Source organism: Mustela nigripes, chromosome 7, assembly GCF_022355385.1.
Source record: "Mustela nigripes isolate SB6536 chromosome 7, MUSNIG.SB6536, whole genome shotgun sequence".
Classification (NCBI taxonomy): Eukaryota; Metazoa; Chordata; class Mammalia; order Carnivora; family Mustelidae; genus Mustela; species Mustela nigripes.
Window position 1 is genome coordinate 14,549,168 of NC_081563.1, and position 27,553 is coordinate 14,576,720.

Sequence of the window (27,553 nt, forward strand, 5' to 3'; positions counted from 1 at the left end):
TCTGCAGCACTGACCAACATCCAGACCTGTATTCCTGCTCTCCATGCTTCAACCATGCCAGCCTTGCCTTCTCCGTGTCCTGGAGGACACCGAGCTTGTCATCAGTTTCATGTCTTCCTCAGAGCAGCCTTCCGGGAGGCCAGATCTTAATCAGTTTTTCAAGCTTATTTTTACCACGACCCATGATAACAACTACATTTTACATTATGAGCCAGCAGCTACATAAATAGGTAACACATATACCCACAAAACAATACTAACACTTAACCGCATTTGATGCTCTTCTATTCACCCCCATTTTCTGTTTCATTTGTTTTTAATGTGATCACGAGCACATGAGTTTGTGGTTCACTAATGTTTCCCAGTGAGCAGTTTAAAAAATTGGGTTTTAAATAGATTCTTTCCTACTGTCTCTGCCTTCTGATCTATTATAGCATCCTGTGTGTTTCATTTGGGGGACTTCCTTAGTTTGTAATTATTCCATTTATATTCCATTTATTTATGTTTATATCCCTCCCACCAGACTGCAGGCTCCAGAAGGGCAGAGCTAGTGCCTGCACGGCATGCGTCTGTACGCATGCAGGTCTGCAGTGGGACTGAAAATTTAGGAAAGGAAAGATCATAGAGCAGGGCTGGAATTTAACTCTGTCTTGGCAGGACAGTAACAGGCATAAGAGACTGTGAGAAAAGAAATGACCTGGCATCACTTTCTCCAAGAGCCCAAGGATGCTGAGGAAATGGCTTTGCTCAGTTTCACTTCACTGCCTGACAACAGATGGCGCTAGGCTGGACCCTGGCTCAAGAGACAGTCCTTTCCACTGGCCTCCTCTAGTGGGGAGTTGGTCCTTCTCTACCACCCGGCTCCTTCTCTGAAGAAAATTCCAGGGGGCAAGCAACAGAAAGTGTAATAGTCTGTTTCAGCACATTTGCATGTAGGCATATGTAAAGAGTAAAACTGTTTAGGCTAAGGAAATAATTGTAGGTAGTTTTCCCTAAAAATTCATTATACTACTTTGTTTTTATAATTCTTTTTTTTTAAAGATTTTATTTATTTATCAGAGAGAGAGAGGGGGAGAGAGCGAGCACAGGCAGACAGAATGGCAGGCAGAGGCAGAGGGAGAAGCAGGCTCCCTGCCGAGCAAGGAGCCCGATGTGAGACTCGATCCCAGGACGCTGGGATCATGACCTGAGCCGAAGGTAGCTGCTTAACCAACTGAGCCACCCAGGCGACCCTGTTTTTATAATTCTTAAAAACAAACAAACAAACAAACAAAAAGTACATCTTTACTGGTCAGCTCTGGCTAGGTTGGGCTGTGGTAATAATGATCCTAAAATCTCAGGGGCTCCTAACAAGAAAAATGTATTTCTTGCTCTGTTCTGTGTCCTTCCTAGGGTGGCTACAATTCTTCCCCACCTCATCTTCATTCTGGAACCTAGACAAGGGGCAGACCCAATCTGAGACATGGTGGTCTTGTGCCAAAGGAAGTAAATGAAAGATGAAAGATCCACATGACAGATCTTACCATTTCTGCAAGGAAGCGGCCTTCCTCAAAACCACTCACATGTGATTGGCCGAAGCAAGCCAGGTCCGAGGGCGGGGCGTAGAAGGCTTTTACAGCAAATTGCTGCAAACCATAATACAACTTAGCACAATTTATTTATACACCTTTTATAATGGGATGAATGGGTGCGCTCTGAGGTCTCCTCTCTAGATTCAGTAAGAATCTTTGGTCTCTGAATCCTGATCGGCTTTTCAGAGGCCCCTCCCTCTGGGCCATGTAATTCCAACTTTTTTTTTCTTTCCTTTTTTAGAATTTATTTTTAAGTACTTGCTACCCTCAAGGTGGGGCTCAAAACCACAGCCCCGAGATCAAGAGCCATATGTTCCCCAGACTGATCCAGCTAGGCGCCTTTAATCCTGACCACTAACAGCTTTCCAGCTGCACAGGTGGGAGAGCCTCAGTGCACTGTTTTTTGTTCCTGCTGCTTGGCGTCCCGTGATAGAGGAGCTGCATTAGCCTTCAGCGCAGACCCACTAGGAAGTGTCCGTGGAAGCCCCTTCCGGCCGGTAGTCACCCCCCAAAGCCATGCCCACTCTTACCTCCTGGTTGTGGGGTGCTGCCCAGCTCCAAAAGTCTCCCAGGACACATGCAAGGCCATGGTGTCGGTTGGATTCCAAGAGCTATTTTCTCACATCCTGGACTTACTGATTCATAACCAAAACACCTAGTTGTGCTAATTTATAGAAACTCCCAGATTCAGTTCTGACTCCTCATGCCAGATCTGCCTATTGCGCAGATCTGAATGCCAAGGTTCTGCCACCTGAGTCTGAGAATCATTCAGGGGGCTTATTACAAGGCAGCTGCCTGATACTCGGGAATTAAAAGGCAGGTACCCAGATACTCTCATGCAGATGCTTTGGGACTGGGCCTAGGAACCTGCACTCAGCAATCTCTCTAGGCAGCTGACACTTGAGGGCATTTGCAATGTCTGGGTTCTGATGGTCTCGACAACAGGCCCCGGGGCAGGATCGAATGCAAGGGCAGCTGCAAGGAAGTGGTCACCCAACACAGAAGGCCTTTGAGGGACTGCCTGTGTGGTCAGAAGACAACTTGGGCCGGGGACGACTCTCTCTCCTCCGTCACACTTCTCAGAAGACAACTTGGGCCGGGGACGACTCTCTCTCCTCCGTCACACTTCTCAAGAGCAGTCACTAACACTCAGATCATCAAATCCAAAGCCTTCCTCAGAGAGTTCGGGCAGCTCCCCTGTTGGAAGGGCTGGGGTGCAATCCTGATTCTACCCGAATTGTCTATTTCCTTTACACTTGTTTCCCTGCTTCCCATATTCCACACAGTCTAGAAACCCGTAAGATTTTCTCTAGGTCAGCTTTTAAAAAATTGTAATCAATTTTTTTTTTCTTAACCGTATAAGTAATGCAACTTCCTGTGGAGTTCAGAAAATGTAGACCAGCAAAAATAAGAAAATAAAGACCATCTGTAACACTACCATCCAAAGATAAGCTATGTGGTATTATCTTTTTTTCTCTGCTTGTATATTCATATATTTCTATTAAAAATGAGATCACACTGTATATTATGACCTTATTACTTGCTTTTTGTACTTAATGTATAGTGAACATTTTTTATAGTCTTCTAATACATCTTTTTTTTTAATTTTTATTTATTTATTTGACACAGAGAGAGAGAGAGAGATCACAAGCAGACAGAGAGGCAGGCAGAGTAGAGAGGAGGAAGCAGGCTCCCCACTGAGCGGAGAGCCCGATGTGGGGCTCGATCCCAGTACCCTGGGATCATGACCTGAGCCGAAGGCAGAGGCTTAACCCACTGAGCCACCCAGGCGCCCCCTAATACATCATTTTTAATGGTTATATTGTATTCCATCATATATTCTATTCATTGATACAATTCTCCATTGTGGGACATTTAGTTTCTACTTGTTTTTAATGATAAACTGTGCTTCAATGAATCTGCTTTTGTGAATGATTATGAACTATTATTCTTTCTTGCTAGAAGTGGAATGTCTCGGGGACTAGGCCTTCTTGAGCCCCTGCGTACCATCATATAAGGAATTCCACTGAGTGTGGTTTCAGCCGCCACCTCTCTAGTGCTAATTCCCTAGTCCGTCAGAGCCTCTTGTCCGAGTCGCACTCCTGGGCAACACACTTACACTGGTAACTCTGGCTGTTGTACTCGCTCTTCAAAGGTGACAAAACCCCCTCAGGTTCAACCATATCCAAGAATGAACTCAACATCTTCCTCTTCTTCTTTTTGTTTTTTTAATATTTTAAGTCATCTCTACACCCAAAGAGGAACTCAGACTCACAACCCTGAGATGAAGAGTTTGCACGCTCCACTGAGCCAGCCAAGTGCCCCTCCACATCTTCCCCTGTAACGAACTCCCTTTCATGCATTTCTAGCGCTCTCCCAGCCACACGGGCAGGAATCTTGCTGTCCTCTTTCCACTCTCGGTCCCCTTGTATTAAGGTTATCAAGCCTTCTACCCGCATCTCCAATTCTGTCAAATCCTCAAAGTGTATCTCAAATCTCTTCACTACAAGAAGCTTATCCTGATCTTTCCGGCTCCATGCAATTCCCGAAGGAGAGGGAGGGGAAGCCAGAACTATGTGAAGAAATAATGGCTGAAAAACATTTGAAACTTGAAACTGATCAACCCAATGAACCTCTAGCACGAGAAACACACGCACAAAACCTTACAATATTTGTGTCATTATACCTCAAAAAAAAAAAAAAAGAAACCAAGGAATATATTAAAATATGTTGTGACAGAGCAGTGCAGGGACAGAGCCAAACTTTTCATCACTGAAAGTTAAAAAAAAATGAAGTTAATGATGATGGAAAATTTCTCCTTTGAAACAATGTGTACGAGAAAATGGTGGAGCAGTATCTTCAAAGTACTGAATAAAAACTGAGAGAAACAAAACAAATAAACAAAACCCTGACTACCTAGAATTCTATATCCAGGGATGAACTGTTTGGTAACAAAGGTAAAATAAAGACACTGTCAGACATACAAAGGAATTCATGGGTAGCAAAACCACACTACAAAGAAAAAAAGAAAGTTAAAGGGAGTTCTCTGGCAGAAGAAAAATAATACCAGGTGGAAATGTGGATCTACAAAGAATAAAAAACACCCGAAATAGTAACTAAATGGATAATATATGTAATTTTAAAAATTAGCCTCCTCTTTAGAAGGTAATTAACTGTTTAAGGAAAATTAAGTTATCAGAAAGTCAACACAAGAAGTAACCTAGTCAGCCATTCATTTGCAAACGAATTATTTATTGTCATTCTACTGGTAGGAGGGCAAAGGAATATTAATCAGGTTTCCTGATGCGTGGTCCAGATTTTAAGCTACCTCACTGAATGACAGGTAAACACCTCTTTCTAACAGACCAGAAACCATTAGTCTTTTTCTGGTTTCCAGGTCAAACACTCTTTCCCTTTCCAGTCCCTCCTCTCCCCATTCCTTGCTCACACACCCTGCGATAATATTTACAGTGGTTGGTAGTTGCCAACTCTCCCATGTCTGTTACCTCACTTGATCCTAAAAACAACTCCCAGATGTGTGTGGGTAAGGGGTTTGCATCTTCATGATTTCGCAAATGCAGAAACTCAACCTCAGACTGGAGTTAAACTCCCCAGCAGGAGGGGTTAATAGTATGAAGTGAGGACTGAAATTTCCATCTTCTGACTCTAGACTGCATGCTCATTCCCCATACTGCCTCTCTCATGGGCCTGAATTCCATGTTGTCTGGCACACGTCTTATTTCTAATTTATCTTCTTATACCTGACGTCATGACTTTTATAGGAACAAAAAGCAACCTCAGAAAAGCAAAGGTATTACTTGGCTTGGGCTTATTTGTAACATGTTCCTTCTCTGAGAGTAAAAGTCCTGAAAAGGGCACATTTGCTTTTTGTACTTAAGGTACAAATTACCTGCCGCCAGGGACATCGGAACAATTAGAATAAAGTTCACGATGACTGTGAACAAATTAGTCACAGGCTAGAAAACAGGGATTAGTCCATCACCAAACAGAAGAAAATGTGCAGTTTATCAATGGAAATTCTCTTGGTTTTGTATTGCAAGCACCTTTAAATGTAGACTGGTATACCCAACATTTAGATCATATCCAATTCATATTGAAAATAGTCTATAAGCAAAAAAAAAATGTCTATTAGCTGTGTAAAGTTTGTGGAGACAAAGTTTTTCATTCAGTAAACACTTACACCCTTTTTTTCCCTCCCAACTTTGTGTGGGCCACTGTGCCAAGTGTAGTAGATGGAAAAAAGAGTAAGGTCTCCTCTCTAAGTTGTTCACTAACAGAGACACAGACACAACAACACATGAGCTGTAATGGAGGGATGTCCCAGGTGCCAGAAGGAGAGGATAGGAAGCAGGCCGACTCAACAAATCATTCTTCAAATTCCTTGGTAGCCCATTTGCTAAACAAGAAAAGGGAAAAAAGGCCAATTTAAAAGAGTTTACTTAATTTGCCAAAACTTTTTAAGTAATATTTTAAAATCTCCCAACAACATATGTAGATGTATTCTTTGAGGACAAGCTGTCAGTCTGCAGTTGTGCTAAGCACTGTACACACTGCCTTCTCTTAGGAAGTCATATGGTGTTCACTAAAGCTCACGGAGGTTAATAAAGTTGCCCAGACTCACAGCAAATCCGTGGCAGAACTCAAGTTTAAAACCAAGCTTGTCTGAATCCAGTATCTAACAAATCTTCTATACGACTGCTTTATAAAACCTACTGATTTTTTGTATGTGCTAGGCACTGCTCTAGATTTTGCCCATGAATTATATCATTTATTATTTACAGTTCTGTGAGTTAGCGGTCTTTCTCTACATGAGAAAACAGATTCAGAGAAGTTATTCGAGTCCTTTTAAGACTCATCTGTTTGGAATTCTCCAGTAGGTTTCCCTTCTACTGAGACAATCATCATAATGACCTACAGTGGCCAACCCAATGCCTCAAGTTCATGGCCCACTGCCCTTGGCTCTCCTTTCCACTCCCCTCATTCAAGCTGGCTATTCTTTGAACACACCAAGTGCACTCCTGCAGGTCCTTCTGCCCAAGACCACCTTCCTCCTTCAGGTTTCACTCACATGTCACGTATTCCAAGAGCGGCCTTTCCTGACATCTTTTGAAATTTTATCCACCCATCCCCCTTTCTTGTTTCCTTTTCCCCATAGCGCTATTACTAATTCACTATGTTGTTTTAAATCATCTGTCTCTCCCCACTAAGAGGAGACCGGGTAACTTTGTGGGTTTTTGTTTTGTTTTTTACTGTTTTGCCCATCACTATGTCTCTTGCACTTGGAACAAAGTACAGGCTCAAAATATAAATACGGGTTAAGCTTTTGCCCAGGATTAGAGTGTGAACTGGATTCTGAACCCAATCAGATAATCCCTAAGATCATCCTCTTTCCATCACATCAAATGTACTAATGATGCCAGAGAAAAGGCATGCTCCGGAGAGCTCAATTCTGGAAACAAGGGCTTCACAGGGCTCAAGTTTTGTTTGATAGGCCTCAGAAACACCTGGAACTTTATGGAGCTTTTATAGCTAGCCACATTCATATAAGTAAATGTTGAGAAAGTGAAGCAAGAAGGCCAAAACCGGAGCACAGAGTGGACAAAAGCAGATGGAGATGAAAAAGCTACAAAAGGAAACTGAACAGATGACAAAGAATGGCAAAGCTCAGTGAAAAGTTGTGAAAACCAAGAGGTTGCACAGGCAACGATGTTGGATGATAAAAGCAGAAACAGGTTAGAAAGTGTAACAGCGGGGTACCTGGGTGGCTTAGTTGAGCATCTGGCTCTTGATTTCAGCTCAGGTTATGATCTCAGGGTCCTGAGATGAAGTCCCACACTGGGCTCTGCACTGAGCGGGGAGTCTGCTTGGGATTCTCTCTGCCCTTCTCCCTTTGCCTCTCCCCGAGCTTGCACTCTTGTCTGTTGACTAATAAATCTTAAAAAAAAAAAAAAAAAAAAAAAAAAAAAACCAGCAAGCAAGCCTAACAGAACTTTGTGATTAAGGAAGCCATCGGGATCTCATGAGACGTTTTTATGGGAATTTCAGAGGCAGTGCCAACCTCAGAAGTCAGAACAGTGAGATTTATGATCTCCTTGCTAAAGCTGGAGTTGCTTCCTATTTTAAAAAACAAAACCAAAAACTGAAACAACATGGCATCAGGAGGGAGATAAACCCGTAAGAGACTCTTAATCTCATAAAACAAACTGAGGGTTGCTGAAAGGGGAGGATATGGAGAGGTTGGTTGGGTTATGGGCACTGGGGAGGGTATGTGATAATGGTGAGTGCTGTGAGATGTGTAAGACTGATGATTCACAGACCTGTACCCTTGGGGCAAATAGTATATTATATGTTAATAAAAATAATTATTTAAAACAAACAAACAAGGGGCGCCTGGGTGGCTCAGTGGGTTAAGCCTCTGCATTCCGCTCAGGTCATGATCTGACCCCCACCCCCACCCTCTGCCTGCTTCTCTGCCTATTTGTGATTTCTCTCTGTTAAATAAATAAAACCTTAAAAAAAAAATGAAAATAAAAAGACCAAACATCTAAACGTTTATCTTTCAGTGTTGTCTCCACCTGAATTTCAGAGTCAGATAGACTAATCTACTAACATTTTTTCTCCAAAACTAGCTGAAGAAAAAAAAAATTCTTTTTAAGGCAAACAATTTTGGCATATTGAGGATATTTAACTGTTACATGACAACAAATTTCCCTTTACTGGGAACATGACCCCTTAACAATCGTGCAAGTTTTTCCCCTGCCTTAGGGAAAATGATTAGGTTTAACACATTGGGACTGTTCTTCATAAAGTCTACGGCCTGTGTCATTTTCCAGAAGATAAACCGGTTTCAAATGAAGTCGTGATTAAAGGTCATGAAGGCCCACCACTTCTCCTCCAGGAGGAACGATACCCAGCTGGGCCCACTGGGTTCGGCCATGGATTGCAGGCAAAAGCCACGCCTACCCCGGTCCTAAAAGGTGCCCCACCAAATCAGGGTCCTGATGTATTCATATTTGGATGTAATCCCACCACTACTAAAAAGCTAGGAAGAGTTTGGTTAATATCATCAGAGAACTCAAATAAACCAACAGTAACTAAGGAAACTTCATGGACCTCCAAGATTTCTTTTTTATAAAGAAATGAAGTTGAGACCTAGCCCAGAAAAATCATCCTTAATTTTCAAATGTCCTAAAATCATAAGACCAGTAAAATATCTTATACTACCCAAAAATGGGTCTACTCCCAGACAAAACTGTACCTCCTAAATATAAAGTTTACTCTTTGTTTTGGTGGTGGCGGGTGTTTGTAAAAGTGACCTTGCGTCAAACAATGTCATTAACCCTTAAAGAATGTGTCAAATACGTTCATGTGTCTATATGGTCGATGTGTGTGAGGCCACTATTGCTACACTCTTAACAAGATGCAGGCTGGAGTATTTTTAGGAGAAATGTTTTAGTTGTGCGGTCTGTAAGTCGCAGTTGGCTTGCTTTCTCTTTGGCTCCTCTCTGAAGCTAACCTGAGGCATTTTTAAATTATTCTTTAATTACTGAATTCTTTAAGATATTTGTTCAACTGACAGAGCGCACAAACAGGAGGAGCAGCAGGGAGAGGGAGAAGCAGACTCCCCACTGAGCCCCATGAAGGGCTCCATCTCAGGAAGCCCGGATCATGACCTGAGCTGAAGGCAGGTGCTTAAATGACTGAGCCACCCAGGTGCCCCTACTGAATTATTCTTGACGAACTCGTTAACTAAATATTAAATGATTCTACATAAAAACACAGCTTGCTAACCTTATCATATAAGTTTTCTAACAAACCATTAATAATTTCTGGCCTGTGATGCAAGTAATATCTTCACCATAACTTTAAATAATATTTGAGTAACTGGACTAAATAAATGCTTTCTAGTTAAGCCTGCATTATATATTCTCAAAGTACCAGAAGACCATGACAGTCTGAGTTTATTGTAATGGAAAATGTTAAATTCTATCTAACAGAGGATAATGGACTTTTTAAAAAATGACAACAGTAAATATTTAAGAGATTTATTAAAGCATCTTATCACAAAGATGGAAAACACATACAAATTAGAAACATGCAACCGTCATCTTCCACAGTCAAAAGTTAAAATGTTATGTATTGTTCCTGTTCTCATAGCTGAGAACTTCAGATCTTATAACCAACTCATTCACCCTGAATACTTAAGTCATTCTTCCTGAAAGTATCCAGGGCAGCAAAGAGCCAAAATGCAAACTATTATATAAAGAAAGTGCAAAGTTAAAAAAGAGAATGTGTAGAGAATACCCCCTCCCCACCCCCCCATTAAAGGCAAACAATGGCACTTTGCTCTTGCTTAACCTAGATTGTCTCCAAATACTATTAAAATGTATAGACTTAACAAAACACACAAAAAAAAGACTTTGAATAGATGTCCAAAAGGCTTGTTAGTGTTTGAAAATAAATGCTTAAACAAAGGAAAATGTATTTTATATCAAACAAGTTTGCAGCATTCTGTAAAATAAACAAGACAAAAAGCTGGTATAGGGTTTATTGACAAAGGCAGAATTTCTTCAGGCAGGTATGTAAGGAGGCGGTGGCTCTTTCTCAGGCATCTTCACGGCCATTTCATAGGTTGGCAAAACATACTGAAGAGAGAAAAAAATGATATTGGACTTAAAGCGCCTTTACAATCCTACATGGAATAATTCAGCTTTCAGATTTTAGCTGAAGAATTTGTGAGCTAAAAAGTTCCTGAGCGTAGAGAGGACTGGTAACTGGAGGTGAGCATCTGATCCAAGACCGCTAAAGACAGAGGGATGGAGGGGAGAGAGGCCGAATTTTGCTTCTGAACACACCCTGAGGCTACCAGGACACCTTGACAGGAAAGGCAGGGTCCTTTGGTACCACAGTGTGACTGACAAAGTACCAGTGCCTCAGGGGCTGCGAAACTACAGGAAAGGAAGCCTCTGGTAAGATGCTGGATCCTGGACTTCATCAACCATAATCTGGATCAGGCGCTTCTACCACTTCTTCCGGGGTAAAGGCCACATCTGTGTAGGAGGGGCATTCCAGCCAAGTGACTCCAAGTGTGACAAGCTGGCCCTACACTCGCCACATACATTCTACATGTTGAAAACCAGGAAGAGCTAATACAGCAGCAACTAAAGAGCCCCTAGAAGTAGGCCTCCCCACAGACTCACAGAACCCATGACATTCATCTCCCCACAGAAAAATCAGCTTCCCCTTCCAACAGTGGGGATGTTTTCTGAAAGCAACACAAGCTGCAGACGATGGTGCCCCATCCTCAGAAGTTCTAGAAGCCACGAGCCTGGCACGGCTCACAGGGCTGCCTCCTGTCTTATCTCCCCTGCAAAATGCAACCCTCCGGGAGACTCCAGGGAATGAAATGGAATGAGCAGCGCAGGCGGCCCCTCCCCCACGCACCCAGGTTTGCAAAGGGAAATGCTCAGTCCTGCAGATGAAAGCTCTCCATGCCCGAAACCATACCTATGGCACTGAAGAGCAAGTCAAGATCTAGGCTCTGAGAATCATCAATAATGGCTACTGACTATACTATAAGACGGACTATACTAAAAGGTCACTCACCTGCGGAGGTGCTTCAAAGGCAGGGTACACGGCGATCTCTGGCAGGTTTCTGTTGTTGATATACTTGTAGCAGTTCCAAACGCAGTTGATTAGGTATGCCTGAAATAATGCAAACAAAATTTCCATCTTCTAGAAACTCAACAGACCACCTGCTCTAAAAAGTTAGTAAGCTGACGTATGCTTTCCCCCGGACGCATGCTCCGTGGAGAAGGGAACAGACATCCATCTGAACCTAGCACAGGCCAGGCCTTTTCCCGACCTGCTCACACTTAACTATTACAAGTTTCACTGATAGGATTTTCTAGACAAACCAGAACGGGGGTTTTACTTCAGGTCTGGTAACCACTGTGCTACAAAAGAAATTCCATCTCTGAACCTTTGGAATTTTAATAGATTTTCAATGAAATCATGAACTACTTCCAAAAACATGATGTGCCTTACACTAGGAAGGATCCTGGCATTTCCAAACACTCTCTGGAAACAAAAGGGAGGACATCCCTCAGATGCTACCTTTACTACTATGTCAGAGTCAACACTGTCCCCTAACTGTGAACTCTAAGGAGAAAAGGCAACGAAAAGGCTTAGACAGTGTCTCAGTCTAACTGGCTGCCCAAACATTTAGTCAGCAACTCACCTTAAAAATGATGAATAAGGCGAAGAACACAAGAACAATGAAGAGAAGGCAGCTGGAGTCCAATGCCAGGAGGTCATCTTTGTAGGGAAAATCAGGCTATAAAACAAAGCCGGGGAGAGGAGAGGTGAACAAGCAGACTGGAAAGGATTTTTAGGGCAGTGAAACTATTGTTTGACACCACAGTGACTACTTTACGTCACTACACACTTGCCCAAACCTACACAATGTACAGCACAAGTAAACCCTCGAGTAAGCTATGAGCTCTGGGTGATGATGACATGTCCGTGCAGGCCCATCACTTGTGACAGATGGACCACTATGGTTTAGGATGTGGACAGTGGGGGAGTGGGAGGTGGGCACTTTCCATTCAGTTTTGCCGATAACCTAAAACTGCTCTAAACCATGAAGTTTATTAATTAAACACATACACACAACTTGCACTTCACCAGAGCCTAGAGAGCATCTTAGAAATACAAAGAAAAGGCACCAAAGTCAGAACTGACTTCCAATAAAAACTTACGAACAGAACTTAACTCGTGGTACCTTTAAGTGTCATCCTCACTAATGCACGCCACTGAAATGCCACCCACATCTGAATACTGCTGTCCAGCATACTGAGCTCATCTTCTCTTTACTTCTCACTATTCTACATCTTTCTGGCCTTTGGAAATACACTATCTCCTGTATACAACTACAGATTAGTCCCTGAGTCACCAGGTCAGGAGGTGCTAAGACTTACCTAAGTTTCATGGGGTCATTTAATCCTACCTCGGGAAATTAATTTTTCTAAAAGCCAATCATCAGTCTCAATACTCCTCAGAAAGGGGCAAAAAGAAGGCATGCCGCCGGTTACAAAAGCACGCAGACTTCTGTGATTCACTGCAGACATAATGCACTCTACTGTGAAGGGTCAACTTCATTTAATCAAATAGTTACTTAGCATTTATTGTGTACATACAAGTCAGTGAGCTGGGTTTCAGAAGGGCATTATGAAATAATAATTAAAGATTTAAAAGCCGGCCAACAGGGAAGGAACTTGCCAGTCTGAGAGACCAAATAACTATAACAGAAGGAGAAACCATTGGGGTCTGTAAAAGAATAGTAAAAAAAATTCAATCTATGTTCTCCGTTAAAGCTCATCTAATTTTTGAAAACACATTTTTTAATGGAAATGTCAACACAAAGGCCCAAATAATTTTTATAAAAAAGCAGCATGCAAAAATCCCAAAGGACCAAAAAAATAACAAAGTACCCACACACCAACTCCAAACCCTAGCTAAATGTCTCCTTGGGACAAAACTCTGCTTTAAGACTTCATTTATAAAGAGACAAAAACTAAATGGGACTAGCTCATGGGGGAATGCAACGGCTTTCATTCAGGTGGTTTCCAATTTTTTAGCCAGACATGGCAAGAGAGATCTAGAATGAGGAACCTTCTGACCATGGCCAACCAGGACACTAGGCCCTGTCCCCAGCTGCTTCTCTCCAGTTCATCACATGCTGCTTTGCTTCCCCCCCTTAATCTATGTGCCAGCCACCATGGTCACGATCACCATGGTCACCTTATAGTCAGCTGACTACACACAGAATGTTCCTTCCCACCTCGAGGGGTCTCTGTGACCTGGAACATCTGCTTCTGTATCTTCCCTGTCTTCATTCCCACTCAGACTCATGAGTGCAATTCAAGTCTGGCTTCCCAGCCCACATCTGACACCCTGTGACACCCACTCACGCAGCTCACCCTTCTCCTTCACAGCCTTTTACCACTGTTTTAATGCAGTAACTGCCAATTTTCCAATTCCTTCACTGGTTCTACCGATGTATCCCAAGAATGCAGCAAAGTGCCTCATACATTAACATAAACATCTAATGAATGAATGATAAATTTGGTGGTATGCAAAATGGACTAGGCAGGAAATCTGGAAGCAGGGAGAAAATTCATACAACACAGCACTTTTGACAAGAACTTTCATTTATCTGGACTCCAGGCAGCGAGAGCTCCACCCAGCATCTCAGCATCCAGCCGCCGGAGCAGTGAACTTTGTCGGTGGGCATCTGTGCTTTACCTCAATTTACTCTGTGCCTCTGTTAGCAAGGCGTGCCCTCGGATATCGGAGCAGACTGAGAAGAGTATCTGGGGGGTCTGAGAAAACATTTACAAGACTTCAGCTTACTAAGGGGTTCACGGGACTGCTCCACCTCTGAACAGAGCGAGAAACCTCTAGAGCCAAATTATACCAGTATACTCAAAACTGAAGTTGACCTACTCCTTAGACTCCATGACATCCGTCTTTAGAGACTTTTAATGCTGCAATATCCAAATGGTATAGTAAGAGGGTATTCTACCTGTATCTTATTGGTTTCAACATGGTAATTAAGAATAGTAGTAATTATTTTAAAGCAGTTTTTAAAAGTAGGGTAATTAAAATAAGAATAGTACCTAAAGGGGACTCAAAATTTCTATTTAAGTATTTTACTTAAAGAAAAAACACTAGACTAGCATACACACTTACTAATTGATCCAGATACTCCTTGATTCTTGGCAAGTAAGTAAGAGAACTGATAGCAACCAGGCAACTGAGAACGAAGTCAAAAAGCCGGTAACAGAAGAATGGAATCAGCCAACCCACTTGATACTGAAGACAAAAGAGAACAACCACAACATCACAACACAAATATGAAATTATTAAGTACTACTCAGTAAAGGTCAAACTCTAGAAGTCAAAAATATAGGATACTTACAGAAATTGCTCCATATACCAGCATTGAACTGATTATAAACATAAGAACAGAGACGGCAAAAAGAACACAGGCATTATCTAAGAAAACAGAAACAGAAAATCTAATTAAGCTACTTACATAACAAAAAGAACAAGACTCTTCATGACAAAATAACGTTTTAAAGCTAGCTTAAAAAATTAGTATTTTTAGGATGAGCTATGAAAATATTTAAGACCAAGGCATGTTAAGAAAAAAAATGTCTCGGCATTAAGTAATGATGCTTGAAGAATTCATGACTTTGTTTTTCCTGTTTATTAAATTGGCTATAACTCACTGACTCTTATCATTCACCACTCAGCTAAGGAGACAGATTTCTGCCCAGGGTCTAAGAGTCTGAAGGCATGCGAATTGAGAATTAAAATCCAAAGTGGCAAGTGCTATACCAGGAACAATTGGCTTTCCCTGGGGAATCAGGAAAAAAATACAAAGAAATGACACAAGCTGGGTCTTGTGAGCGAAGCAGGGTTCCACAGGAGGGAAAGGTTGGTACTTGCTTGAAAGACACACATGTATTAAATACAGAGCATTACACCTGCCACCTCCAGCCCCAGAGAAAATGCACAATCAAAAATTCAAGGTTCTCCATTAACCTCCTCTCCCCCATCCCAACATGTGAACTCACTGCTTCTCATTTCCTCCTCATGATTTCTCTACTACTTTACAGGCCTTTTCTTTGTTCCCCACCTCCCTCTCAAGTTGTCTGCTTCCTCCGCATTATCCAAGTTCATTAACTGCCTCACAAACCACCAGAGTAAGCTCAACAATACTAAGTCACACACGACCTGAGTTTCTTAGCACAGATCTGAAGTTAATTCTTTGCCTCTGGATAGAGATTAAGAACCAGAAGGGTACTAATAATGATGGATAACTGAGTAACTGCTGAATATTCCCACTATTAGATAACTGTCATAGATCACCTTGTCACTTGTCAGTAGTACAAGCATCACTGATACCCGGCACTAAATTAGGTTAAGAACAGCCCTCTTCACATTTTTCTAAGAGGATACAGAGTATCCTCCAGATGCCCTATAGCAAAATAGGGGAGAAATGGGAGGACAGGTGAAAAATACATGTAAGATACTGAGAACAAGAGACGCTCCGCTCAATAAAGCAAACAAAATATGAGGGCTAAGGACCCAGATATGAACCTCAAGTTTCCAGCCACCACCACATTTAAGAAGCTCCTCCAGGGGGCCGTCAAGTGTTCACCCAATAACAACGTGAATATGAAGTTAAATTCTTATTTGAAAAACAGATTGCGTATGTTGCAGAAGCATCTCATCCCATACTGTTCAGCTGATTAAAAATAACTAACCATGAACCTTTTTATTTAAAATCAGCCAGCAGGTCAGGGCATCTGGGTGGCTCAGGAGGTTAAGTGTCAGCCTTTGGATTGGGTATGATCTCAGGGTCACGGGATAAGGCCCTGCACCGGCGCCCTGCTCGGCAGCGAGTACGCTTCTCCTTCTCCCTCCGCCGCTCTCTCAGCTTGTGCAGTGCATGCTCTCTCTCTCTTCCTCTCTTAAAAAAAATCATCTTGAAAATAAAAACAGGGGCTCCTGGGTGGCTCAGTTGGTTAAGCAACTGCCTTCAGCTCAGGAGTCCCGGGATCAAGCCCCGCATCGGGCTCCCAGCTCCACGGGCAGACTGCTTCTCCCTCTGACCTCCCTCTCGTGCTCTCTCACTGTCTCTCTCTCAAATGAATAAAAATGAAAATAAAAATAAAATCAGCTGGCAGGCCAATGATCAGAACTTAACTTGCCATTATAACACTGGGTCATGGGAAAGTCAACTTTCCACTTCCAAAGAGACACAAACTACCGTATGACTAAGTATTATGCATTTTTATACTGTCAAGAATAGAGGCTCTGGCAGAACCGTAATCAACACCAGTACAGTAACGAATGTGTCTGATTCTCTCTATAGCAGGCACGGCACTCACACAACATGCAGGAAACCTGTGACCCCATCCCGGCAGCTCAAGCCAAGGCGGTCGGTTGTACAGACCTCCAAGAATGTCAATAGCCATGAATCTTTTTCTACACCTTGATTTTAAGAGAAACACACGCTGACACTGCATGCTGGAAAAAATGTTGATAATAGCAGGTTGTGCATAATTTTACGGCCTAAAGTACAAAATAACAGCCATTAAAAACTAACATTTTATACATTGTTGTTATTTTGAGGTTTTTTAAAAGATTTTATTTATGTATTTGACAGACAGAGATATAAGGAGGCAGAGAGGCAGGCAAAGAGAGAGGGGAAGGCAGGCTCCCTGCTGAGCAGAGAGGCCAATGTGAGGCTTGATCCCAGCACCCTGAGATCAGATCATGACCTAAGCCAAAGGCAGAGGCACAACCCAATGAGCCTCCCAGGTGCCCCAGTTATTTTGGTTTTTAAATAGAAATAGACTAACTCAGGAAGAAAAAACAAATGCCAGGAAGGATGTTTCTAGTAAGTACTCAGTACCTCTTTTATGACATTTGACAACAGAAGTAAAGGATTATGTATCTGAAGAGACAATCAGAAGACTCGTTAAAATAGCATTTAAACAGTGTGAACAAATTTTAGTGTTTTCATACTACAATGTCAACAGATGGCCACAAAACTCTACCTGAATCCTAGAAACAGCAGTTAGCCCTCTGGACAGTGAGTGAATTAACCACCAAATTTGTTTTAAAAACAACTTGATACATTTATCCGAGAGGATCACAAATGTAATGAAAATCAAGAATTTATAATAAAAACCAATAAACCTAAAAATATAACTTGGATCCTGTAACATTACAGACATGAGTACTCAGAAAATTTTTCTGAAGTGAAATTTTAAACATGAAAAACTTTGCACTGAAAAGCTTGAGGCAAAATTTTCTGTTCAAATATTAAATTTCTAACATTTATTATATGAAATCTTTTTTATTTTTTATTATTTGAGAGAGAGAGAGAGAGATCATGAGCGGGGGGGGGGGGGGGGGAGCAGAAGCAGCAGCAGACTCCTTGCTGAGCAGGAAGCCAAAGGCAGTACTCAATCCCAGGACCCTGGGATCACACCCCAAGCTGAAGACGCGTAACGGACTGAGCCACTCAGGCACCCAATATAAAATCTTAACTAGAATTTTTCTGCATGTGTATTTCAGAGAAAGATAAACAATGAAAATGCTATCACAGAATTAAAATGTTTAAAAAGGTAATTTCCATGAACATCTTCTATTTTTAACTTCAACACTGTCTTCCTTCATCCAAATGATTGAAATATTATTTAGAATTGTGACCCCGAGCAAAAGATAATCAGCAAATTTTCCAATAATTCGTATTTCCTATTTTCCTGTAAGCCTATTTGTTCCCATTTTCTACTATACTTGCCAGCTGACCTTAAAGGCTTACAAGTCTTTTTGTAATTTCTTCGTACGTCCACAGCACTGACAAGAATCAAGGTATACAATGTATATTTCTCAAAAAATCTTCTAGTAGTCCGTAACATTTTCTGGCCAGAAGTGCTCAATTATAATTCTCACTGAGTATCTTTGAAAACCCCACAAAAAATACTGTTATGCCTCAGCAAGCAGAATAACTTAAATACAATTTAATCCATCCTCTAAATACTTTTGTGTGTGTATGTAATTAGCAGGAGATGTTTTCAACTAAAAACGTACCAGCCATTCTCTCAGATGAATAGTAATTGCCAATGACTTCATACTGAATGTTGACAGCTGGCATTGAGTTTGGATGAGTTACTTCCACAGTCAGCAAAATTGCCATCAATAGGTTTATCACCTGGAAAGATAAGACATTATCAATTATATTATTAATCAGGGAACAGTCTTCACCACAATCTTTAGATGCCTTCCCGTGTTTAAACTGTTCTAGTTGCAGTAACAAAGAAAGAAAATAGTAGCGGACTGGTGCACCTGGGTGGCTCAAATGGCTAAGCATATGCCTTTGGCTCAGGCTATGATCTCCATATCCTGGGATCCCAGCCCCACCTCGGGCTCCCAGCTCAGTGGGGAGCCTGCTTCTCCCTCTCCCTCTGCCTCTCCCCCCTGCTTGTGCTCAGTCTCTCTCAAATGAATGAATAAAATCTTAAAAAAAAAAAAAGAAAGAAAAGAAAAGAAAAATAGTAGACTACCTACAGATAAAATATGCAATATCACTCTAAAAATAAGTATTTATCTTAAAGTATAAACTTAAATATTTCAGAAAATAAATGTCTTCACTGAACCTGTATTAATAAATAGCAAAACAAAATGGCAAAACATTTAAAAGGAATCATTACAAACTGTTCGTATTCAGTCATGTATTTATTCACACACCAGTTTCAGAATTTTCAGTCTGGAAGAAACTACAGTTCACCCAACATCCTTATCCATCAGATAAATATAATACCCATCAGTTAAGTAAACAGTGATCCATCAGATAACCCTCACACTCCTCTACAGTGCGTCTTATCTAACTAGAGAAAACTATTTAATTTCCTCTTAGGCCTGACTCAAATGCTTAAAAACCTTTCTGAGATTTTAACTAGGTCATTTTCACTTTCACCTACTGGCCTTAATTCTATCCTTTAAAACAACATGCTCCCCTTTTTCAGTAAGTGCTCCCCTAATACTTAAGGGGAGCTGATGCAGGACTCCAAACAATCTTTGCTGGAATAAACATTCAGGTATTTCAAGCATTTCTCCAATGGTTTAAGCACTGTCCAGCTACCTCACTACCTCCTTTCTGCTCTCCTGCACACATGCACCAGTTTGTTGGACATGCCACGAAAATGAGGTAAGATCAGCTGGTCACAGAGCACAGAGATCTCAGTTCCTAGAGCCGAAGTTAACAAATTTCAACTAGCACAGCCTGAAATCTCACTGGCTCCATCAATTTGTTGAACGTCATGAGAGAGTTAACCCCCCCAAACCCTTAATTCCTTTTCACACTTGATCCTGCTAAGCTACCACTGGAACCTGTACAGGTAGATTCAGAGGCCCAAGCATAAGCCCTTATACATTTGCAGTGAATTCCACTGTACTGTGCTCTTGCCTGTCAAGAGGTTCCGGACCTAGATTTGGACACCCTACAGATTTCCTAGCTCTTTTAGCTTCCAGCATTTCAAAATATGATCAGTGTGTATCAGTATCTCCATCTCAGTCACTAGTAAAAGAGAAGAGGGCCAAGCACAGGAGGGGCCAGAGGCTGTCCTCTTCGCATTAACTAGCAATTTTTGAATAAAATTCTTTACCACTTTCAGAGAAACATCTTGAGTTTTTGTCAAGCTTCTTGCTGAAATTCCATCATAGTATCTGGTGAATTTTCCCAATCTACCATGGTCTAACTCTATTTAAAGAAGAAATTATTTATGCCTCTAGAGGTTAGTGAATCCGGGCAGTATCCCAGGAGGCACCCTGACCCTGAGGTGCTCAAAAACAGTACCGTTAATGGTTCAATACAGAAAACCACCTCGGACTGCAGTTAGGCTTCCCTGTCTCAAAGTCCACAAACCCATCCTCTTCCCTTTGTGAAATCTGAATATGATACTTTTAAGAACATTAGAGCCTTATCATCAACAGTACTTTAAACAAACTCTGTTACGCAGCTCTCTTCTGTTGTCCTGAATGGGAAATAACAGTTTCTCAGTTGAAGGCACTTTACATTCTCTAAGACAAGCAACCCAATTTCTATCATTCAATAAGACTAGGAGATCTATCCAATGTCGCAATATTGAACTCAGAATCAACTGACATTTACTGAGGATATACTATACAGCAGTACAGCAGGCATAGATAGTCACATGTATCACTTCACTCATTCTTCACAACCTCTACTAAAGCCCATTTGCAGGTAAGAAAACGAAGTTTCAGCAAGTGAAAATAACTTGTGATAAATTCACTGAGACAGTAGAGGACAGAGCTAGGATACAAACCTGGTCCTTTTTAAGACAACCTGCTTTGGAGCGCCACATGATCACTTATACCCATTTTCCTAAGCAACTCCTGTTTCGAGGTCTCTCCAAAAGAAACTATTATCTAAAGTTATAAAATGTTCATAAACTTTATTGTCCAAATAAATTATGTTCAGTAAATGCTCAAAAGCAAGGTACTTTATCCTTCAATTCCTGAAAGGTCTTACCAAGGACAATCAAAACTGCAAGGAGGCTCCCTGGTTGAAGGCTGGCTTTTTCCAAATTCATTGCAATGGGTTTTGGCCACCATGTGGTGTATGAACAGGAGTTCATCCAACTAGGTGAATTAGTTACTGAGCAATTAGATATATCTACTGAAACCTTATAGATGCTGTATATGAAAATCAGTGTGAAATCAATTCAGCAAATTATTCTGTGCTAACAATAATATGGTTATAGTTAAAAAGCTCTGCACAATACAGAAAAAAAAATTCTCATTTCAAGAAAAACACAAACTCAATGACTAAATGAAGGAAATGACACAACCGAAAATATTTGAGTTTAATTTTCCCTTCCTAAATATAAATTCCATAAATAAAATATTTAGGAAAGGAAAATCCAACTCCTAAATACTTTAATTGCATGTAGGACTTACAAAATCTATTTTCTCTTACATGGATAAGCCACAGATTCATCCACTATTATCTTCTTGTAGTATTAGTGACAATTCAAACTTCATTTCACTGTCACAACCCTGAGTATGAAATCACAGCTCTAATCAAAAAGACCAAGAAATGATAAAATAAACTGCAGTGTTACTTCTTTATAAGCTCACACAATTTGAATCTTCACTGAGTTAATTATATACCATTAGATCACTATAATCATTAGAACTTCAACTTACATTTTAAAGCATTAGCCTGGAAAATCCTCCTTGTGATCTGAAACTGAGCACCCATCCTGTGCTCGTATTTAGGCCCTGTGCTATCTACTTTTGATCACAGTCGATATTTCTAAGTTCCACAGAGCATTTTTCAAAAAATCAATTTTATGGTCTTACAATGTAAAATTCCTGATAAAAGATTTATTTCTCTGCAAATAGCATTCTGTACAACTTCAGAATCTTTATTCCCAGTTGATTTTTTTTCCTTTTATTTATTCAGGAAAGAAAACAACAATGTAATTAAAATAATGATTAACTTCTAAACCTCATAATACCGAGATACAGAACACAGCAAATATGTCAATGGCATGGGCTTTGGACATACCATTCAATGTGGAAGCAGTCCTGTTAAACTGGGTCAAATTATTTGATTTGCATTATTTTTGCAAGCCTCCCATACACCTTGTATAAGTAAACAATTACAAAAACCAGTTGCCTAGATTTTACTTGTCACAAAGGAACAGTTATCAGACCCAGGAAGTACTCCGCCTCCAGAAAGGAATTCCTCTTTGCTTTCTCATCTCACTGCCACACCCATCCCAGAAGATTCCCCAGGAGCTGGTTTTTGTTTTAAATCATTATTCTTTAAGTTCCCACGGTATGTTTTGCCACAGCCCAGTATCTGCTGAGACTGTAATTAAAACAACGTACGTGCTTCAGGGCATCCTGATAAGGGTCTCACAGGCAGGAAGAATCTTTACTGCTAGTCACTGAAGCATTTTCAGCAGATAAAGATCAAAAAGGCGATCTCTATAAATTGTTAAATGTTTCACACACATATAAACCTCCTGTTGTTTACTGGTACGTGCAGTTTCAAATTACTTATTCCTACTACTCTGGGAAGGAGACAATTATTATCTTACAAAAGTCTAATGAATACTTCACATGTTCTAATTAACAAGCTAGCTACTATACACATTTTATAGAGTAAGATCTATCATCCTTTTCCCTCAAGGAGAACATCTTGTGGGGGGAGAAAAATAAAATAGTAATTGTGTAATAAGTACTATTTAATAAGCTCATACAAGTGGTATGTAAAACTTTTCCAGGTATACAGTGAGGAAATCCAATCTCTCCAGCTGGGAAACAAGAAAAGCTTCAACAGAACATCTGAGCTAACCACTAAAAAATTAAACAGAATTGGCAAACTGTTGTTAGCAGTCACAGTTAGGTGATGAGGAAATGGGAGATGTTAATACTATCTCACTGTTCTTTATATATGCCATGTTCTTTAATAAAATTTTTTAAAAAGTGACTTGAGGGGGTGGGCGCCTGGGTGGCTCAGTTGGTTAAGCAACGGCCTTTGGCTCAGGTCATGATCCTGGAGTTCCGGGATCAAATCCAGGATGGGGCTCCGTGCTCAGCAGGGAGTCTGCTTCTCCCTCTGACCCATCCCCCCCACCTTCTCATGCTCTCTCTCCCTCTCTCTCATTCTCTCAAATAAAATCTTTAACAAAAAAAAATTTTAAAAATGACTGGGGGGGGGGGAGGGAGAAGAGATAGTACATGCGAAACTACTGAGGCACAAAAAAGTGTGTTTGAGGAAAAATACTAACTTTGAAATATAAACAGGCTTTACTCTTATTTACACTAACAGGAACAAGGGAGGTAAGGAACCGAGCTTGAGAAGAGCTGTCTTCACTTCTCTTCCAGTTATAAACTTCAGACTATGTCTGAGACATTCATGAAAAAATAGCCATATATTAAGTCTTTTCAAGACCTAAAATTATTACAAATGTTCACAATGTATTCTTGTAACAGGACATCAACCAAGGAGGAAAGTCCTACAGCCCACTTATAAGCCTACTTTCAATTACTCAATGAACATCTGAACTTATACTACGTAACAAACTTGCCTAAAATCATCTGGCTGAACAACAGAGAAAACAATTTGAGGAAAGCCAGCATTTACACTAGAGTTCATTCTGAAATGTTGTATTCCTTAACCAGGGATTATGCTTCTTTCCAATCTGAAATGCCAAAGCTAACACTTCCGGGCTGGTACCTCTCTGGTGCATAAAACTGGCTGCACTACTTAATATCACAGAATATTTTAGTTCACCGTGTCCAGTGTTAGAATGGCCTTAACACTAGACCAGCTGCGGGAAAGCAGCGACACTGTATCAGATACCTTCACTGATACAGTGTCTTGGGCCCAGCAGGAGGGAGGGCTGCCCCCCTCAACCCAGGTTTCAAACAGCACAGAGGTGCCTGGGTGGCTCAGTGGTTTAAGCCTCTGCCTTTGGCTCAGGTCATGATCTCAGTGCCCTGGGACTGAGTCCCACATGGGGCGCTCTGCTCGGCGGGGAGCCTGCTTCCCCTCTCTCTCTGGCTACTTGTGATCTCTCTCTCTCTCAAATAAATAAATAAAAATCTTTAAAAAAAAAAAAGAGTGGGGTGCCTGGGTGGCTAAGTGGGTTGAAACCTCTGCCATCAGTTCCGGTCGTGGTCCCGGAGTCCTGGGATCAAGCCCCATGTCGGGGTCTCTGCTCGGCGGGGAGCCAGCTTCCTCCCCTCTCTCTCTCTCTCTGCCTCTCTGCCTACTTGTGATCTCTGTCAAATAAATAAATAAAATCAAAAAAAAAAAAAAAGAGGATCATAAATATCCTCCTACCTGAAACCGAGGAAGCAAGGATCCTTGATAAGGTAATGGAGGAGGAAGTGGCATTCTATCTCACTCAAGCTCTTATTACTTCTGTCTTATAAAGAAGCTTCCAGCAACAAAATACACTGTTTGGAAAAGTCCTCTTTGTTTAGAGGTATTATACTACACTTTTGTGTAGGTGGTCTTGTTCTCTGAAAGGTTACATGCCTTCCCAATCAGCCGAAATTGTTTTTTTTATATTGCTGTGGTACTGAAGCCACACTTTTTAAAGTCACCAGCAAAACCAATGGCTTTTTCCCAGTCCTTCATCCAATTAGAATCTGATGTTACGATCACCTTCTCCTAAGTTTCATTTTTGTGTATGTGCTCCAAAAATCGCTGTAATACTGTATCTTAACGGCAGATATTTTCAAGACAAGAACATTTGAGATCCTTTGTGTGGCAGGTTAATAGAAATATAAAAGATAACAAATGATCCCTGTAATTCATTCTTTTTATATGTCCACTAAAGACTTTTACACTGCAAATATCAGTAAATTCCTTATGTAGGGACAGACTGATTTTAGAAGCTTACAATGTTCTGCTAACCCCAAACTCTATGCAACAGAAGAACGGCCTCCTACTAAAACTGTGAAAACTAAAGCAAGGAAAAAGGGGGAGGTGTAAAACGTTTTCACATCAAGTGCTTCCAGTGGAGAATAAATGCCCTTACTGAAGTTTTTCTCCCTGCATTTTGGGTTTTGCTGTATATAATTCGTATTTTTTCCTGCTATTCCTTTCCATTTTTATGAGCTGAGCCCACAGCACTAAGAAAAAAAAAAATCTGCCTAGAAAAAACTGGGAAGAAATACAGCCAATTATATTCAGATGGTTGAAATTGGGATAGTGGTTATTTCCTTCTTGAGGAGGAGTTAGAAATCCTTTGTTCTGTGAATGGAGAGAAGAATCTGAGAAGAAACAGGAAGATTAGGTTTGCAGGCAAGAGTCCCAGCTGGTGGACACAATTTCTCAGTTCAGTAGGAGGGAGGTCATCTTCTACAGATGAGGTAGGGGTGGTTGAGGAAGAGGACTGAGGACCCTAAAGATTTGAATGATTCATCTATGGGAATGGAAGGCAAAACTAAGGACTAACAAAAGAAACTAAAGACCCAAATCCTGAGCAAAATGGAGAGAAACCGAAGTTAGAAATACAATGCTGTTACTGCCATTAACTGCTTAATGTCCAATATTACAAATCAGTTAAAATATTAAAAAGGGAATTTTTGAGGAGAAATCTGATGCAATTATACCAATAAGATGATGCTTCTGAATATTAAATATATTAATATAAACTAAGAGCTATTAAACCTAGAAACAAGCAAATAAGCCTACACATTCAAGTTTTGTTTTTATTTTTTTTTTAAGATTTTATTTATTTATTTGACAGAGATCGCAAGTAGGCAGAGAGGCAGGCAGACAGAGAGAGAGGAGGACGCACGCTCCTGCTGAGCAGAGAGCCTGATGTGGGGCTCGATCCCAGGACCCTGAGATCATGACCTGAGCTGAAGGCAGAGGCTTTAACCCACTGAGCCACCCAGGCGCCCCAAGTTTTGTTGTTTTTAATGTAAAACAAAGAATATAGAACAATAAATCAAAACTATAAAACAAAACAGAGTGGTCAGAAATAATCCGCTGGTCGGAAGTAGTCCCCTGGGGGTCAGCCAGGAAACAGTATTTGCTTAAGTTTATTCTCATCAGATGTTTGTTCAAATGGTAATGACTTCAAGGCACTGGGTAGGGAAGTAATGATAACGGAGAAACGCAAAAAGAATGTGATAAAGCCTTTCCTTCTTTTTTTCTAGTTCACAGAAGTTAACAGAAACCACACACTACCATTAATGACACAATCCTTCATGCCAAAACAAAACAGCAAAAAACCCCTACAAAAACAGCAAAGTCACTGTGAAAGCAGACAATGAAGTCAATAGTATGAGAAGTTTGTCAAAGCTTCAGTGAAGTCATTATAGCCTAAAGCTATCCCACCAGTCACAAATTAGCTTCAAAGTGTAGGGAAACTGGAGATGGTGTAAGAAATCTCAAAAACGCAACCAATAACACTGTCCATTTGGTCATGACATAGAATTACATAGATCTTGGAACCCAGGAAATGCTAGTGTATGTGGCCAGAACAGAGAAGGCTTCATTCAATAAAGGTCTCTTAAAGAACGGAATAAAAAGCGTCTAATGGGCAGGAGTTAGTTGCACCAGGAAAAGGCAGATCGAGCGTAAATCCTGGCAAAAGGCACTGCCTCCAGGAGAATCTCCAGATTTACAACAGAGGCGTTTCTGCCTCCATCACAAACACCACGGAACAAGTCAAGACCAGGAAGCACAGACAACTGCGTTACAGCTGGATCTTTCGATTTCCTTCCAGGCAAGACAACGTCGAAACCAGGCTGCACTTCTCAAGGTCCATTTCTAATTGTTTGGTACCGGGAAAAGAAAAAAATTCCAGGGAGCATAGGTGGAAGAGTGTTCTGATCCCGTGATCAGTACAAAGAGGACCGAAATCAGGTAGTTTCCAGAACTCCCCACCAAATTCCAGTATCCTCATCCCTCCCACCTACCCCCTACTCTCCATCCCCTCCCCCGCCCGCCCACAGAGCCTCTGCTTCTCCCCACTCCGATCTTCTCCTCTAACTGGAGCTAAGGAACAACCTCCCCATCCCCACCCACCCCCACTCCGATTCCCGGCCGCAGTCCCTTCTCTCGAAGTTACAGCACCCTAAAAAGAGACTCCCTTATGCCTTCTCGCCCCACCCAACACCCCGTTTTCAGTCCCACCCCTCCCGATAAACACTCCCTTCCTTTCAGACCCGGCTCCCCCACCTCCCGCTCATGCGCATTCCCCTGAGCCCCAACCCTCCAGCCCCGCCCGCCCTTACCATGTACCAGGTCCCCAGAATGATCGTCCCGGTGCGGACATGGCAACAGCCGCAGCACCGGGTGCTGTAGAACCGGTCGCTGCGGCTCCGTTTGAAAGTCATGGACACCATCGGGAATCTCACAAGCTTCGTTCTCGGATGGGCCCCTGACAAACGCTCTCCGCCCAAAGGTCGAACCCAGATAGCTGTGCCACAGTTTCCAACACCAAACGACGCGTCTTCAAGCCCGCCCCCGGCCCGGGCCCCAGCCAGCTCCTTCGCACCTGCGCACTGAGTGCCGAGCGGCGCTCTCGCGCGACCTCGGTTTACCCCTCTTCCTCCACCCTCCTCGCGCACAGGCCAATGGAAGAGAGGAAAGCTGGGTGAACTCGGCCCCTGATTGGAAAAACTTGGAGATTGACAAAACGTCACGCCCAATCAGAAGCGCGACTCGCCTCAGGGCTAAACGATCCCCGCCTCTTATGTGAGGGCAGGGGCTGGCTCGAAGGCCTAAAAAGGTTCGGGGTAACCTGGTAGTTTACCATCCCTAGGACGAGAGCGGCAAGAAAAGAGGCATTTAATTGGTAGAGGAATAGACGAGA

General features: G+C 41.6%; 1 protein-coding gene across 1 annotated transcript; it reads right to left on the minus strand.

The window, feature by feature from the left end:
* Positions 1–9,623: 9,623 nt before the first annotated feature.
* LAPTM4A (lysosomal protein transmembrane 4 alpha) lies at positions 9,624–27,260 on the minus strand. The gene is made up of 7 exons (XM_059405190.1): positions 26,973–27,260; positions 18,267–18,387; positions 14,575–14,651; positions 14,346–14,468; positions 11,833–11,928; positions 11,199–11,297; positions 9,624–10,237 (listed from the first exon to the last, which is right to left on the minus strand). The coding sequence occupies exons 1-7, from the start codon at positions 27,081–27,083 to the stop codon at positions 10,163–10,165; spliced, it is 702 nt and encodes a 233-aa protein (XP_059261173.1). The 5' UTR covers positions 27,084–27,260; the 3' UTR covers positions 9,624–10,162.
* Positions 27,261–27,553: the final 293 nt, after the last annotated feature.